Source organism: Mustelus asterias, unplaced genomic scaffold (assembly GCF_964213995.1).
Source record: "Mustelus asterias unplaced genomic scaffold, sMusAst1.hap1.1 HAP1_SCAFFOLD_4290, whole genome shotgun sequence".
Taxonomy (NCBI): Eukaryota; Metazoa; Chordata; class Chondrichthyes; order Carcharhiniformes; family Triakidae; genus Mustelus; species Mustelus asterias.
This window is the reverse complement of record NW_027594235.1, coordinates 2,099-20,310: the sequence shown is the minus strand read 5'-3', so window position 1 is coordinate 20,310 and position 18,212 is coordinate 2,099. Positions and strand designations below refer to the sequence as shown.

General features: G+C 47.6%; 1 protein-coding gene across 1 annotated transcript; it reads right to left on the bottom strand.

The window, feature by feature from the left end:
• Positions 1-1,958: 1,958 nt before the first annotated feature.
• Positions 1,959-16,276, bottom strand: LOC144491043 (small subunit processome component 20 homolog; the record flags this gene model as incomplete). Its single annotated transcript, XM_078208720.1, has 7 exons — positions 1,959-2,202; positions 6,770-6,849; positions 6,959-7,035; positions 7,953-8,111; positions 12,723-12,785; positions 14,853-15,003; positions 16,171-16,276. Coding segments are annotated over 7 exons (880 nt in total), but the record flags the coding sequence as incomplete, so codon positions are not given.
• Positions 16,277-18,212: the final 1,936 nt, after the last annotated feature.

The following is an 18,212-nucleotide window of genomic DNA, read 5'->3' as shown; positions in this document are numbered from 1 at the left end:
GGAAAAGAGAGCGAGGGGGAAAAGAGAGCGAGGGAGGAAGGGGGAAGAGAGAGAGGGGGAAAAGAGAGAGGGGAAAAGAGAGAGAGGGGGAAAAGAGAGAGAGGGGGAAAAGAGAGAGAGGGGGAAAAGAGAGAGAGGGGAAAAGAGAGAGAGGGGGAAAAGAGAGAGAGGGGGAAAAGAGAGAGAGGGGGAAAAGAGAGAGAGGGGGAAAAGAGAGAGAGGGGGAAAAGAGAGAGAGGGGGAAAAGAGAGAGAGGGGGAAAAGAGAGAGAGGGGGAAAAGAGAGAGAGGGGGAAAAGAGAGAGAGGGGGAAAAGAGAGAGGGGGGGAAAAGAGAGAGAGGGGGAAAAGAGAGAGAGGGGGAAAAGAGAGAGAGGGGGAAAAGAGAGAGAGGGGGAAAAAGAGAGAGAGGGGGAAAAGAGAGAGAGGGGGAAAAGAGAGAGAGGGGGAAAAGAGAGAGGAGGGAGAGGGAAAAGAGAGAGAGGGGGAAAAGAGAGAGAGGGGGAAAAGAGAGAGAGGGGGAAAAGAGAGAGAGGGGGAAAAGAGAGAGAGGGGGAAAAGAGAGAGAGGGGAAAAGAGAGAGAGGGGGAAAAGAGAGAGGGGGGAAAGAGAGAGAGGGGGAAGAGAGAGAGAGGGGGAAGAGAGAGAGGGGGGAAGAGAGAGAGGGGGAAAAGAGAGGGGGGGAAAAGAGAGAGAGGGGGAAAAGAGAGAGAGGGGGAAAAGAGAGAGAGGGGGAAAAGAGAGAGAGGGGGAAAAGAGAGAGAGGGGGAAAAGAGAGAGAGGGGGAAAAGAGAGAGAGGGGGAAAAGAGAGAGAGGGGGAAAAAGAGAGAGAGGGGGAAAAGAGAGAGAGGGGGAAAAGAGAGAGAGGGGAAAAGAGAGAGAGGGGGAAAAGAGAGCGAGGGGGAAAAGAGAGCGAGGGGGAAAAGAGAGCGAGGGGGAAAAGAGAGCGAGGGGGAAAAGAGAGCGAGGGGGAAAAGAGAGCGAGGGGGAAAAGAGAGCGAGGGGGAAAAGAGAGCGAGGGGGAAAAGAGAGCGAGGGGGAAAAGAGAGCGAGGGGGAAAAGAGAGCGAGGGGGAAAAGAGAGCGAGGGGGAAAGCGAGGGGGAAAAAAGCGAGGGGAAGCGAGGGGGAAAAGAGAGGGAAAAGAGAGAGAGGGGGAAAAGAGAGAGAGGGGGAAAAGAGAGAGAGGGGGAAAAGAGAGAGAGGGGGAAAAGAGAGAGAGGGGGAAAAGAGAGAGAGGGGGAAAAGAGAGAGAGGGGGAAAAGAGAGAGAGGGGGAAAAGAGAGAGAGGGGGAAAAGAGAGAGAGGGGGAAAAGAGAGAGAGGGGGAAAAGAGAGAGAGGGGGAAAAGAGAGAGAGGGGGAAAAGAGAGAGAGGGGGAAAAGAGAGAGAGGGGGAAAAGAGAGAGGAAGAGAGAGGAGAGAGAGAGAGAGAGAGAGAGAAAAGAGAGAGAGAGAAAAGAGAGAGAGAGAGAGTAAAGAGAGAGAAAAGAGAGAGAGAAAAGAGAGAGAGAAAAGAGAGAGAGAAAAGAGAGAGAGACAAGTCAGCCCTTTAAATCATTAAAGGGGCCTCGAACTGAATAGAAATTGCCACTTTCCTTGGAGACTATGAGGAGATCTGAGAGATATTTTCAATATGATGAGGGATCTGAACAATAGATAGCCGTAAACTGTTCCCACTCATGGAAGGATGGAGAACAAGAGGGCACAGCTTCAAAGTAATTGGTAAAAGAGGCCAAAGGGATATGAGAGAAACTGTTTCTCACGCAGCGAGTTAAGGTCTGGAATGCACTTCCCGAGGGTGCGATGGAGACAGGTTCAAATTGAAGAGGGTATTAGACAATAACTGGGAAAGGGTTAGAGGGAGGAGAGCGGCATTCCCATCCAGGGATCGGATGAAGACGCGATGGGCCGAACGGCCTCATTCTGTAACATATCCGTGTAAAGATTCTTCTCGACTTACTTAATAAACCTCAGCAGCAAAGGAGAGAGTTCCCTGGAGCGGGGTTCAACTCTGTCAGCGAACTCAGCCATTGCTTTCCAAAGCAGGAAGCGGAAGTTGGTGCGGTCCGTCCTCTCAATGCGTTTAGTTGTCAAGTGAAGTTGATCCTGGTACAACCTTTTGATAATAGCCACTGGAACACCCTCAGTGCTCAGTGCGACATTCTCCTCCTGTGCTTCTCCCAATCCACATTTTAATTCTCTCTCTTTAAAGAAAAAATTCAGTTATTAAAAACAAACTTAAAGTATTGATATTTGAATGTTAGATCATCAATAATTAATATTTACAAGAATATAAGGTAAAGTTATGGATTAAAAAGTTATGAACAATTATAGATTGCCCATCCCGACATATTATATTACTTAGGTGGGAGCTATAAAATAAATGGCAGAACCATCAGGAGCGTAGGCACTCAGAAATCTGGGAGTACAGGTCCACACATCATTAAAAGTGGCAGAACAGGTGGAAAAGGTGGTGAAGAAAGCATGTGGCATGCTTGCCTTCATCAGCCAAGGCATCGGGTATATAGAAGTTGGCAAATTATGTTACAGTTATATAAAACGTTGGTTAGGCCACATTTGCAATACTGTGTCCAATTCTGGTCGCCACACTACCAGAAGGACCTGGAGGCTTTGGAGAGAGTACAGAAAAGGTTTACCAGGATGTTGCCTGGTATGGAGGGTATTAGCTATGAGGAGAGGTTGAATAAACTGGGATTGTTCACCCTGGAAAGACGGAGGCTGAGGGGTGACCTGATAGAAGTTTATAAAATTATGAGGGGTGTGGATAGGGTGAACAGTTGGAAGCTTTTTCCAGGGCAGTGCAGTTGAGGTTGTCTACATGGGAGTTTAGCAAGGCCTTTGACAAGGTACCGCATGGTAGATTGTTGCATAAAGTTAAATCTCACGGGATCCAGGGTAAGGTATCTAAATGGATACAAAATTGGCTTGACAGAAGCCAGAGGGTGGTTGTAGAGAGTTGTTTTTCAAACTGGAGGCCTGTGACCAGCGGTGTGCCTCAGGGATCAGTGCTGGGTCCACTGTTATTTGTCATTTATATTAATGATTTGGATGAGAATATAGGAGGCATGGTTAGTAAGTTTGCAGATGACACCAAGATTGGTGGCATAGTGGACAGTGAAGAAAGTTATCTCCAATTGCAACGGGATCTTGATCAATTGAGCCAGTGGGCTGACGAATGGCAGATGGAGTTTAATTTAGACAAATGCGAGGTGATGCATTTTGGTAGATTAAACCAGGGCAGGACTTACTCAGTTAATGGTAGGGCGTTGGGGAGAGTTACAGAACAAAGAGATCGAGGGGTACATGTTCATAGCTCCTTGAAAGTGGAGTCACAGGTGGACAGAGTGGTGAAGAAGGCATTCGGCATGCTTGGTTTCATCGGTCAGAACATTGAATACAGGAGTTGGGACGTCTTGTTGAAGTTGTACAAGACATTGGTATGGCCACACTTGGAATACTGTGTGTAATTCTGGTCACCCTATTATAGAAAGGATATTATTAAACTAGAGAGTGCAGAAAAGATTTACTAGGATGCTACCGGGACTTGATGGATTGAGTTATAAGGAGAGGCTGAATAGAATGGGACTTTTTTCTCTGGAGCGTAGGAGGCTGAGGGGTGGCCTTATAGAGGTCTATAAAATAATGAGGGGCACAGACAAGGTAGATAGTCAATATCTTTTCCCAAAGGTAGGGGAGTCTAAAACTAGAGGGCATAGGTTTAAGGTGAGAGGGGAGAGATACAATAGTGTCCAGAGGGGCAATTTTTTCACACAGAGGGTGGTGAGTGTCTGGAACAAGCTGCCAGAGGTGGTAGTAGAGACGAGTACAATTTTATCTTTTAAAAAACTTTTAGATAGTTACATGGGTACGATGGGTATGGAGGGATATGGGCCAAATGCGGGCAATTGGGATTAGCTTAGGGGTTTTTTAAAAAAAGGGCGGCGTGGACAAGTTGGGCTGAAGGGCCTGTTTCCATGCTGTAAACCTCTATGACTCAGGGCAGAAATGACAATTACAAGGGGGCACAAGTTCAAGATAAGGGGGGAAAGGTTCAGTGGAGATGTGCAGAGGATTTGGTTTTTACATAGAGGGTGGTGGGGCCTGGAATGCGCTGCCAAGTGAGGTGGTTGAGGCAGATACGTTAGTGACATTTAAGATTTATCTGGATAGACACATGAACAGACGGGGAATAGAGGGGTACAGGCGGTTGATCTAGATAGGACAATGTGATCGGCGCAGGCTTGGAGGGCCGAAGGGCCTGTTCATGTGCTGTTCTTTGTACTTCATTTAAGGTGTGTGATTAGGTAATAATGAGGAAACGGTGGCATAGTGGTAATGTCACTGGACTAATAAATACAGAGGTTCAATGCTCTGGGGACATGGGTTCAAATCCCATCATAGCCGCTGACAGAATTTAAATTTTATTAATAAATCTGGAGCTGGTCTCAGTAATGGTGACCATGATTGTCAATACAAACCCATCTGGTTCACGAATGTCCTTTAGGGAAGGAAATCTGTCGTCCTTACCCGGTCTGGCCTACATCTGATTCTCGAACTGGAGCCTAACATTTACAAGTGGCTGCAACAACTCCCGGACTGAGGTTGGGAGCTTACAATTTGTGTTACATATCCAACTTAGTGGTTGAAACAAAATGACCACCGGTTGTGGAGCGCTTCAGGATGTTGTAAGGATATGGGGGTGTTAAATAAATTAATATGTTTTTTTTTCTTATCATAGTTTTACAGTAAGGGGCAGGAGATTCAGAGGGGAGTTGAGAAAACATTTTTTCACTCAGAGGGTGGTGGGAATCTGGAATGCGCTGCCTGGGAAGGTAGTGGAGGCTGGAAACCTTACAACCTTTAAAAATGATGTGGAGTTGCCGGTGTTGGACGGGGTGGGCACAGTAGGAAGTCTCACAACACCAGGTTAAAGTCCAACTGGTCCAACAGGAGCGCTGCTCCTTCATCAGGTGAGACCTCTTCACCTCACAGGACCACTCACCTGATGAAGGAGCAGCGCTCTGAAAGCTTGTGATACCAAATAAACCCCTGTTGGACTTTAACTTGGTGTTGTGAGACTTCTTACTGAACCTTGAAAAAGTATTTGGATGAGCACTTGAAACATCATAACATTCAAGGATATGGGGGTAAGTGCAGGAAAATGGAATTCCCCTCTCCAGCTTTAACAACTGACCTCTGCCTTCTCAGTTGGACTGTTCGTTTGAAAAGGAGGGTTCCACCAGATAATGGTCTTTAAGACGAGGTGGTAAACTAAGGGCCTCATCTACACAAAAGATCCCATCGTATGAATGTGAAGAAGGTCAAGGGAGTTCTCCCTAGTGTCTTGACCAATCCCTCAGCCACCATATCATGCTGATAATCTGGGTCATTGCCTGATTGCTCCTTGTGGGAGCTTGCTGCGCTCCCTACATTACAATTGCGACTGTGTTTCAAACATACTTGGCCAGGGTGAGTCTGGTGCTGCTGGGATACTTCGCTTTTTCTCAATTTATCTATTTGGCCTTAGCAAGAGCAGAAGCTAACTCAGTAAGACAGGATAGCCACGTGGTTAGGCTTAAGTGGCAGGTGGCACAGTGGTTAACACTGCTGTCTCTCAGCACCATGGACCCAGGTTCAATTCCCGGCTTGGGTGACTGTCTGTGTGAAGTTTGCACATTCTCCCTGTGTCTGCGTGGGTTTTCTCCCACAGTTTAAAGATGTGTGCGGATTGGCCATGCTAAATTGCCCCATAGTGTTGGGGGATTAGCAGGGTAAATACGTAGGGGTTGCTGGGCCTGGGTGGAAGTGTTGTCGGTGCAGGCTCGATGGGCCAGATGGCCTCCTTCTGCACTGTTGGGATTCTATGATCCTAGATGTCCATATCTGAATGTTAGACACGTGACGATGCAAGGCACTAACGGTTTACATGAGGTTTTTCTCTGCAAACTCGATGGCATCATTGACCTAGTTACAAATATATAAATGCGATATGTGACTGCGCGACAGAAGCTGGGTGCTGTCTGTATGTACCTGGTGTTGTACCTGTATGTACCTGGTGTTGATGTTGCCTGGTATGGAGGGTCTTAGCCATGAGGAGAGATTGGGTAAAATGGGGTTGTTCTCCCTGGAAAGACGGAGAATGAGGGGAGATCTAATAGAGGTGTACAAGATTATGAAGGGTATAGATAGGGTGAATAGTGGGAAGCTTTTTCCCAGGTCGGAGGTGACGATCACGAGGGGTCACGGGCTCAAGCTGAGAGGGGCGAAGTATAACTCAGATATTAGAGGGATGTTTTTTACACAGAGGGTGGTGGGGGCCTGGAATGCGCTGCCACGTAGGGTGGTGGAGGCAGGCACGCTGACATCGTTTAAGACTTACCTGGATAGTCACATGAGCAGCCTGGGAATGGAGGGATACAAACGATTGGTCTAGTTGGACCAAGGAGCGGCACAGGCTTGGAGGGCCGAAGGGTCTGTTTCCTGTGCTGTACTGTTCTTTGTTCTTTGTACCTAGATCGCCTGTAAACAAGCTGCAATAAAGCTCCTTAACAGTCCAGGAGAATCTCCACAACACACTCCACTGGCTGTGAAGCATTTTGGACATCCTGAAAGGTTCTATATAAATGCAAGTCTTTCCATCTATGGTGCGATGCTCTTCCTTACAAAACACCAACATTTTTCTGACCTGTGCAAGAGGAGATCGATTTCTATATTCGACAAGGTTTTAAGAAATCTCCTAGATTTGTTTACCTGTAAAGAGCGCTGCCTGGTCCAAATGCTCATAATAAACCCGCCAGAATGCTTTATTTTCCATTCCACGTGCATGGGAACTGGGAGGAGGAAAGACAACAGCACGGAATATTAAAAAATGACAATTAATTTCTGGAGTTAAAACATGAAAGACATCATCAAGTGCATCATAACTAATGCAATACTTACACAATTAGCTCCATCACTGGGTCCCACAGTGCACTGAAGTTTATATAAAGCATTCCTATCAAATATTGAAGAGGAACCTGGAAAACAAAAGTCAAACCAGTAACCAGAGCACTCAACACAGCAACAAACTATTAAAAACATCCATTACGTATAAACTGGGTACTAAGCTTCAATCAACCTGCCATTTAGCTAAAGAAGTAATCCGCTCTAACTTGATATTAAGTTATGATCTCCAATATCACAAAAAATAAGATAAACAAGTTGCGAGGTAGAACTCTCCTTGTACAACTACCCAAAACTTGCAGCAGGTGCTGGAAACTTGCTCGGAATATACAAGAGGTCAAATCGATATTGGTAAAGAGGAAAGACATATTAATAATCAGGATGGGGGGTTGGCAGAGACAGTGGCAATGTCACTAGTCCAGCAATCCAGAGGCCCAGGCTAATCCTCTGGTGGAATTTAAATTCAATTAATACATCGGGAATCAATAGCTAGTCTCGGGAATCTATCTGGTTCACTAATATCCTTTTGGGAAGGAAGTCTGCCATCCTTACTCGGTCTGGCCTACATGTGACTCCAGACTCTCAGAAACCCACACTTTCCCTCTGTATTGGCCTAGCAAGCCACTCACTTCATTGGACAAGCAGGGATGGGTCACAAATGATGGCCTTGCCAATGATGCCCTCGTCCAATGAAATAACGAAGAATGAAAAGGCATCAGGAATCTTCAATGAAAGAATCCAGGTTCAAAATACTAGTCTGGCTTCTCTCCTTCAGGATGTCGGCAGCCCGGATTTGCATCTCCATTGTTTTAACTCAAAAACAAAGACCAGCATCGAACGAGCCACACAGATCAACTGAAGCAGAAGTCAATATTATTTTCGGTCATACAAGTATGCCACGCTTTCTACATTGCTGATCTTAGTCCAGTGGTTTGGATCCCTTGCTAACACTTAAACACAAGTATAAAAGAAAGGCCCCCCCACTCCATACCTCATCATAAGGACCCTCGGGGATACATGGCTGTACCAGGTCATGTCTTAGTTTCCGCAGGTGTATTAACTTCTCCCTGTAGTCATGAACAGTTGCAGGGATGAGCTCAGCTTGGAGTAAGATGGCAAACACAGACTGAAGATCTCCATCGCTCTCACCCTGCGGATATAGAAAACAAACGCGGAACAGTTTGTATTTTGATGGCAAAAACCGTTGCAAAGTCCACAAACAATTTCTATTCATCGTTCTCCATTATAAATTCCTACTTCCACAATTACAATGGAAACCATGTAGGTAAACAGGTCACACAAAGTATCTCTGATTACTATAGATGATGTGGAGATGCCGGCGTTGGACTGGGGTAAACACAGTAAGAAGTTTAACAACACCAGGTTAAAGTCCAACAGGTTTATTTGGTAGCAAAAGCCACACAAGCTTTCGAGGCTCTGAGCCCCTTCTTCAGGTGAGTGGGAATTCTGTTCACAAACAGAACTTATAAGACACAGACTCAATTTACATGAATAATGGTTGGAATGCGAATACTTACAACTAATCCAGTCTTTAAGAAACAAAACAATGGGAGTGGAGAGAGCATCAAGACAGGCTAAAAAGATGTGTATTGTCTCCAGACAAGACAGCCAGTGAAACTCTGCAGGTCCACGCAACTGTGGGAGTTACAAATAGTGTGACATAAATTCTGATTCTAGGATCGCATGATAAAGACTCAGGAGGAAAAAAGCAGAAATATTTATGTGAAATAGTGTGACATAAACCCAATATCCCGGTTGAGGCCGTCCTTGTGTGTGCGGAACCTGGCTATCAGTTTCTGCTCCGCGACTCTGCGCTGTCGTGTGTCGCGAAGGCCGCCTTGGAGAACGCTTACCCGAATATCAGAGGCCGAATGCCCGTGACCGCTGAAGTGCTCCCCAACAGGAAGAGAACAGTCTTGCCTGGTGATTGTCGAGCGGTGTTCATTCATCCGTTGTCGCAGCGTCTGCATAGTTTCCCCAATGTACCATGCCTCGGGACATCCTTTCTTGCAGCGTATCAGGTAGACAACGTTGGCCGAGTTGCAAGAGTATGTACCGTGTACCTGGTGGATGGTGTTCTCACGTGAGATGATGGCATCTGTGTCGATGATCCGGCACGTCTTGCAGAGGTTGCTGTGGCAGGGTTGTGTGGTGTCTTGGTCACTGTTCTCCTGAAGGCTGGGTAGTTTGCTGCGGACAATGGTCTGTTAGAGGTTGTGCGGTTGTTTGAAGGCAAGAAGTGGGGGTGTGGGGATGGCCTTGGCGAGATGTTCGTCTTCATCAATGACATGTTGAAGGCTCCGGAGGAGATGCCGTAGCTTCTCCGCTCCGGGGAAGTACTGGACAACGAAGGGTACTCTGTCCACTGTGTCCCGTGTTTGTCTTCTGAGGATTCTGAGCATTCCAACCATTATTCATGTAAATTGAGTCTGTGTCTTATAAGTTCTGTTTGTGAACAGAATTCCCACTCACCTGAAGAAGGGGCTCAGAGCCTCGAAAGCTTGTGTGGCTTTTGCTACCAAATAAACCTGTTGGACTTTAACCTGGTGTTGTTAAACTTCTTACTGTACTATAGATGAGTGAGGGTAACGTTTTCACGTCCCTTCATTAATCTGTAAATATGATATCTCAAACACTAATGGACAAATGTCAACAAAACGAAGGAGATTGTCATAGACTTCAGGAAGCATAGTGGAGAACATGCCCCTGTCTACATCAATGGGGACGAAGTAGAAATGGTCGAAAGCTTCAAGTTTTTAGGTGTCCAGATCACCAACAACCTGTCCTGGTCCCCCCATGCCGACACTATAGTTAAGAAAGTCCACCAACGCCTCAACTTTCTCAGAAGACTAAGGAAATTTGGCATGTCAGCTACAACTCTCACCAACTTTTACAGATGCACCATAGAAAGCATTCTTTCTGGTTGTATCACAGCTTGGTATGGCTCCTGCCCTGTCTAAGATGCAAAAAACTACAAAGGGTCGTGGCTGTAGCCCAATCCATCACGCAAACCAGCCTCCCATCCATTGACTCTGTCTACACTTCCTACTGCCTCGGCAAAGCGGCCAGCTTAATCAAGGACCCCACACACCCCGGACATTCTCTCTTCCACCTTCTTCCTTCAGGAAAAACATACAAAAGTCTGAGGACACATACCTTCTCTACACCCTAGCTTTGGCTGTAACACTACATTCTGCACTGTCTTATTTCCTTCTCTATGAATGGTATGCTTTGTCTGTATAGTGCGCAAGAAACTACACTTTTCACTGTATACTAATACATGTGACAATAATAAATCAAATCAAATCTGATCTAATTTCAATGAAAACTGCTACCCAATAGGACGCGGCCCAAGGAAGAATTGAAATGTGGATCCAGGTCCTGAAATTCTTAAAAGGACCCATTAGCTTTCGGAGATGGGGCGAATTAACCTTTTCTTTAATAGAGTATTGTGGATGATTTGTTTCTTTCAGAATGGTCTCAACTGCTGCGCTGAAATTCATCACAGCGCTCAAAACCTGAGCAGAGTTTTCAGTACCCGGGGAGATGTGACATAGTGGTAACTTATTCAGTTACAGGATGTGAGCATCGCTGGTTGGCCAGCATTTATAACCCATCCCTAACTTCCCGCAAGGAGGTGGTAGTGAGCTGCTTTCTTCAACCGCTGCAGTCCATGTGGTGTAGGTACACCCATTGTGCTGTTAGTTCCAGGATTCTCACTCAGCTGCAGTGAAGGAACAGCGAATTATTTCCAAGTCAGGATGGTGAGTGGCTTGGAGGGGAACCTCCAGGAGGTGGTGTTCCCAGGTATCTGCTGCCCTTGTCCTTCTGATGGTGGTAGTCATGGGTTTGGGAGGTGCTTTCTAAGGTTATAATATTTCTGCAAGGTGACTTTACTGGACTAGCAATCCAGAGTCCCAGACTAACGCTCTGGGGACACAGGATCAAAACCCTTATTGATTGTTGTAAAAACCCAGCTGGTTCACTAATATCCTTTAGGAAAGGAAATCTGCCGTCCTTACCCAGTCTGGCCTACATGTGATTCCAGAGTCACAGCAATATGGGTGACTCTTGACTGCCTCTGAAATGGCCAAGCGAGACACTCAGTTCAAAGGCAATTAGGGAAAGGCAACAAATGCTGGCCTTGCCACACCTTATGAAAGATTTAAAAATGTTGGACGTGTATTGGTCTGATGTCTCCTCAGATGAGATGGAAGCTCTTCATAAAATTCTGACCAGGCTGGATGGAGGGATAACTCCCACTCCTATTCTCTATATAGAATCCCTACAGGGTAGAAGGAGGCCATTCTGTCCATTGAGCCTACACTGACAATTCCACCCAAGCCCTATCCCCATAACCCCATGTATTGACCCTGCTAGTCCCCATGACACTAAGGGACAATTTAGCATGGCCAATCCACCTAACCTGCACATCTTTGGACTGTGGGAGGAAACCGGTGCACCCGGAGGAAACCCATGCAGACATGAGGAGAACGTGCAGAAGCCACACAGATAGTGACCCAAGGCCGGAATTGAACCCGGTTCCCTGGCACCGTGAGGTAGCAGTGCTAACCACTGTGCCCCACATATTTCTATGCAAGATGATATCTTTATTCAGCTTTGCGGTTTCAGACCGTTAACCAGGCAGGGTAAAGCCTCAAGGGAGAGCTGAGTAATTGTAATAATATTGAGTTAGCATGGCATAGAGGAGGATTGTGCTCAACTAAGTGCCCCTTTCACATGTTTGAATCTATGGTGCCATCTCTGGTGTGACGGTGTAATGACTGTACGACTTGTTTATATTTGAAGATGGATAATAAAGGAGAAAATGTACGAGTAAAAATGGGGACTGGATTAAGTCTGTCCTTCCTCACTTTCAAAGGCCACCTCTACAACTCTTCCACCTTCAAACTCCTTACTAAAGGTTGGCCCCTATTGAAGTCGCCAGGAACTAGCACAGGAACTTGTGCTCATCCAGCCTCCCATCCATTGACTCTGTCTACACTTCCCGCTGCCTTGGAAAAGCAGCCAGCATAATTAAGGACCCCACTCCAGACATTCTCTCTTCCACCTTCTTCCGTCGGGAAAAAGATACAAAAGTCTGAGGTCACGTACCAACCGGCTCAAGAGCAGTGTTTTCCCTGCTGCTGTCAGACTTTTGAATGGATCTCCCTCACATTAAGTTGATCTTTCTCGACACCCGAGCTATGACTGTAACACTACATTCTGCACTTTCATTTCCTTCTCTATGAACGGTGTGCTTTGTTTGTATAGCGTACAAGAAACAATACTTTTCACTGTATACTGATAGATGTAACAATAATAAATCAAATCAAAATCAACTCTATCAATGCTAAAACAAAGATTTCTGATGTCCACTAGTTTTCCAGAGGACTGCGATATTACAACTAGGCGTAAGTATAAGTCACTAATAAATCCAGCATGGATTCAGGAAAACGTATTTGACTTGGAGAGCTGCAAGAATGTGAAATGTGTTAGCAGTAATTGAGGCGAATAGAACACAGAGAGTCAAGGTGAAGCTAGACTAACACTTGAGGGGAAGAATGAATGAAAGGGCACGGTAATAGAACGGGATGAGGCGGGGAGGAAGGAGGCTCATTTGGAGAATAAACACCAGTTGGCGTGAATGACCCATTTCTGGGCTGCACTAATGTTATTCTATTTGTGTCCAGTCATTGCCATTGTCTTTCTCACAGGGCAGAGGCAGCACATTTCATACCTCAACTTTTTTTGGTAGCTGCGCTTCAAAATGATTCATGATCCTCAGCGTAAGCAGCCGCACCTGAAGCACAGAAAGTGGCAAAGTTTATCAGAATGTAATGAACGGGAAATACTCAGAGCAGATATCAAACATAGAAACGAGAAGCAGGAGGAGGCCATTCGCCCCTTCGAGCCTGCTCCACCATGGCTGATCATCGAATTCAATACCCTCATCCCCCCTTCCTCCCATATCCCTTGATCCCTTTAGCCCCAAGAGCTTGAAATCAGGCAACGTTTTGGCCTCAACTACTCTCTGTGGTAGCAAATTCCACGCACTCGCCACCCTCTGGGTGAAGAAATGTCTCCTCACCTCAGTTCTAAAAGGTTTACCCCTTATCCTCAAACTATGACCCCTAATTCTGGACTCCCCCACCATTGGGAACATTCTTTCTGAATCTACCCTGTCAGAATTTTATAAGTTTCTATGAAATCCACTCTCACTCTTCTAAACTCCAGTGAATATAATCCTAACCGATTTAGTCTCCCCTCATACATATGAATATATTCATCAAACAAACAAAAATTCCTACATGCTGAACAAGAATCAAGTCCAGAACAAATTGTTCCAAGTTTGCTGATTAGATTACAAGCACATGCTTGTGCAGTTGTGATGACACTGTGCCTGTTAGAAATAAGTTTATATAATGTTTTTCGTAAGAGGCAGTGATTTGTTGCATGAAGTTGATTTGCTGAAAAAACATGCAGCTCCCTGCTGAGACTGCAGGATAATTCATTTTAGTTAATGGTGTGTTTGTCTAAATAGAGTTAATGCATTTATGTTTACTTGGCTTTTCCCCTGGGGTTTCAGAGTAGAATTTTATTAGATCGATTGACAGATACAGAGTCATGTGCTTAACAGGAAGAGCTAATCTTGCAGGGAAAAACAGTTTCTCTTTCATTTTTTAAAGAAAGTAGTTCCTGCTGGTTCTGAAAGAATCAAGACATGTCTCTCAATGTCTCTCTCTCTCTCTTTCGGGGGCTGTTTGGGAGCTCCAGGGCTGGCAACATAAGTATGAGCACATAAGCTTGTGTTTTACTAACTGATTTTGAAGAGGGGTTTAGGTCAGTAAGAGGAATTTTAGTTGAATTGGAACTCAGATAGGTTAGCAGTTAAGAATTGTATCTAGTCATGTTTAAGTATTATTCAATTGTTAAATATTAAGCTGATTCATTTTGTTATAGTTAAACTGTGCTGTTGAATGAAGATTATTTTGATAAAAGCTCCCTAGTTTGTCAGTAGAATCGCACCTGGAGTGAAACATCCTATCCTCACAATGCCAGAATAGAAAACTGTTGGGGTCTAGCCTGGCTTCATAATATACCTCGGGGCTTTGTGATCACATTACCTGATACAGTAATATGGGTTAACACAGACCCACTTGAACTTTCATGTTGAGATAAAGCCAGTGGGATAGTTAATCATAAAATAACTCAAAATGTTTATTTTCTTAGCCTGAGCGGTGGTGAGCTGCCTTCTTGAACCGCTGTTGTGTAGGTACATCTGCAGTGCTGTTAGGGAGGGAGTTCCAGGATTTTGACCCAGTGACGGTGAAGGAACGGCGATATATTTCCGCGTCAGGATAGTGAGTGAATTGAGGGGAAGCTGGAGCTGGTGGTGTTCCCATGTGTCTGTTCTAAGTACTAGAGGTCGTGGGTATGGAAGGTGTTGTTGAAGGAGCCTTGGGAGAGTTGCAGTAGTGTATCTTGTAGATGGTACCAGGTGCTGCCACTGAGCATAGCTGAACATTTATGTTGGGTCAGTATTGCTCTGAATACCCGTCTTCCTTTTCATTGGACATAAAAGATTCCATGGCATGATTTAAAGAACTTCTCCCTAGTCTGCTGGTTCATATTTATCCCTTAGCCAACAACATTAATCGCCATTAAACTTGCCTTTTGTCAAAATACAGTTTGTGGGATACTGCTGTGTGAAAATTGTCTGTCACAATTTCCCTGTTAACAGTGACTATACTTCAAACCAATCCAAAGACTATAAAGTTCTTTAACTATATTCATGTAAGAACAAATAAAGGAGCATGCAGATTTCTAACATGGAGAGTAATGCTAGAAAATTAAAGAATTAAAATACCTTTGAAATGTCTGTTGAAAGATTTGGGCGAAATTCCTTGAACAGGTCAGGCAGAGAGTCTTGTGAAAGTAGCTCATTATAGCCACATAAAGCTAACCGCGTATAGTACAGGTCACCCAGCAATAGAGCAGAGGGGTTAGATGGTGAGTTCCTGAGAAAACGAAACCAATGTTAAAACCAGTGGGCCCCGATTCTGCAAATCCGACAGGCGATTGAACAGGTCACGCCAAAAGCATCGTATTTTCACCAAAAAAACAAAGCAGCAAAACAATGTCCAGCACACTTTAAAATACAGTTCCAGCATTTCATTACTGCGCGGTAATGCACAACTCCAGGTTTTAGTTTGCTTGTAATGGCAAGTTGTATCGATGTACTATCAGTGACAGTGTGTGGCGATTACCTTGTTGGGGAATTGCTAGTTAAACATGTGGCATTGATTGCTCTATAAACAGAGACAGCTGCAACACTTGGGGAAGGGGAGCTTCTTGTCGGTTAATAGCACTGAGGAAGAATCTAACAATAAACCAGCTTGAACCGAAGGGGCCAGTCTGGATTAATTCTTCCACCATAGCCACTTACAGAATCATAGAATCCCTACAGTGCAGGAGGAGGCCGTTCGGCCCATCGAGCCTGCATCGAAAACATCCCACCCAAGCCCTACCCCCACAACTCCACATATTAACCCTGTTAATCCCCCTGACACTAAGGGGCAATTTAGCATGGCCAATCCACCTAACCTGCACATCTTCGGACTGTAGGAGGAAACTGGAGCACCTGGAGAAAACCCACACAGACACGGGGAGAAAGTGCAAACTCCACACAGACAGTGACCCAAGGCCGGAATTGAACTCGGGACTTGTTGTAACAATGCGTACAAATATTCCATTCACCTCCCAACAGCAGCCGGGAGGGAGGACAACACCAGAAAAATAGTGTCCATGCTGGAAATCTGAAATGTAAAACACAAAATTCTGGAAAAACTCAGCAGGTCAGGCAGCATCTGTGGAGGAAGAGTTAACGTTTTGAGTTTGAAGAAGAATCATTTTAGACTTGAAACGTTAACTTTCTTTCTCCCTCCACAGCGTGAGAAAGAAAACTTATAAAACACTGCAGGAATAACTGAAGTGGTTGGAACGACTTAAAGGAAAGAACTTGCATTTCTATCAAGCTTTTCAGCACTTTCTGTTTTGATGCCCGTTGTTACATCTTTTCTCATTAAGCACTTTCCTGATGGGCTCAATAATTCTCAATCCCAAAATGCAATTCAAAGCTCTGGAAGATTATCGGGTCACATCATACTCGTTGGAAAAATACTTACTTCATCAAATTCCTGACACGTTCCACAGGTAAAAAGCTGAGAATGTCCAAAGACTCGGTTAGACTCAGCAGGGTGCTGACTGCCTGCTGGGCAACATACATCCATCCTGTCAAAATCAGAAAAGCTTCAGTTAACAACAACCTAATCCAGGAATAATGACACCTGCACTTAAAGAATTAGGTTTCTCAAGATCACAGTGCTGAAAAACATCAGCAAGGCCACAGGAGGCCACCTGAGCGTAACACCCAGAATCACACTGCATGTCCCCCATCGTAACACCCAGAATCACACTGCATGTCCCCCCATCGTAACACCCAGAATCACACTGCATGTCCCCCCATCGTAACACCCAGAATAACACTGCATGTCCCCCCATCGTAACACCCAGAATCACACTGCATGTCCCCCCATCGTAACACCCAGAATCACACTGCATGTCCCCCATCACAGCATCATAACTATTCCTAACACCGCTCACATTCTACCTCAAACTTTCTTGGCGCGGCCGAGAGAGAGCAAGAGCACAAGAAAGCGAGTAAAGGCCGGGTGGAAGGGGGGAGTGCGTTGGGAGGGGAAGGGGGGAGTGCGTTGGGAGGGGAAGGGGGGAGTGCGTTGGGGGGGGAAGGGGGGAGTGCGTTGGGGGGGGAAGGGGGGAGTGCGTTGGGGGGGGAAGGGGGGAGTGCGTTGGGGGGGGAAGGGGGGAGTGCGTTGGGGGGGGAAGGGGGGAGTGCGTTGGGGGGGGAAGGGGGGAGTGCGTTGGGGGGGAAGGGGGGAGTGCGTTGGGGGGGGAAGGGGGGAGTGCGTTGGGGGGGGAAGGGGGGAGAGCGTTGGGGGGGGAAGGGGGGAGAGCGTTGGGGGGGGAAGGGGGGAGTGCGTTGGGGGGGGAAGGGGGGAGTGCGTTGGGGGGGGAAGGGGGGAGTGCGTTGGGGGGGGAAGGGGGGAGTGCGTTGGGGGGGGAAGGGGGGAGTGCGTTGGGGGGGGAAGGGGGGAGTGCGTTGGGGGGGGAAGGGGGGAGTGCGTTGGGGGGGGAAGGGGGGAGTGCGTTGGGGGGGGAAGGGGGGAGTGCGTTGGGGGGGGAAGGGGGGAGTGCGTTGGGGGGGGAAGGGGGGAGTGCGTTGGGGGGGAAGGGGGGAGTGCGTTGGGGGGGGAAGGGGGGAGTGCGTTTGGGGGGGGACGGGGGGAGTGCGTTGGGGGGGGACGAGGGGAGTGCGTTGGGGGGGGAAGGGGGGAGTGCGTTGGGGGGGGAAGGGGGGAGTGCGTTGGGGGGGGAAGGGGGGAGTGCGTTGGGGGGGAAGGGGGGAGTGCGTTGGGGGGGAAGGGGGGAGTGCGTTGGGGGGGAAGGGGGGAGTGCGTTGGGGGGGGGGAAGGGGAGAGTGCGTTGGGGGGGGGAAGGGGGGAGTGCGTTGGGGGGGAAGGGGGGAGTGCGTTGGGGGGGAAGGGGGGAGTGCGTTGGGGGGGAAGGGGGGAGTGCGTTGGGGGGGAAGGGGGGAGTGCGTTGGGGGGGAAGGGGGGAGTGCGTTGGGGGGGAAGGGGGGAGTGCGTTGGGGGGAAGGGGGGAGTGCGTTGGGGGGAAGGGGGAGTGCGTTGGGGGGAAGGGGGGAGTGCGTTGGGGGGGAAGGGGGGAGTGCGTTGGGGGGGAAGGGGGGAGTGCGTTGGGGGGGAAGGGGGGAGTGCGTTGGGGGGGAAGGGGGGAGTGCGTTGGGGGGGAAGGGGGGAGTGCGTTGGGGGGGAAGGGGGGAGTGCGTTGGGGGGGAAGGGGGGAGTGCGTTGGGGGGGAAGGGGGAGTGCGTTGGGGGGAAGGGGGGAGTGCGTTGGGGGGGAAGGGGGGAGTGCGTTGGGGGGGAAGGGGGGAGTGCGTTGGGGGGGGAAGGGGGGAGTGCGTTGGGGGGGAAGGGGGAGTGCGTTGGGGGGGAAGGGGGGAGTGCGTTGGGGGGGAAGGGGGGAGTGCGTTGGGGGGAAGGGGGGAGTGCGTTGGGGGGGAAGGGGGGAGTGCGTTGGGGGGGAAGGGGGGAGTGCGTTGGGGGGGAAGGGGGGAGTGCGTT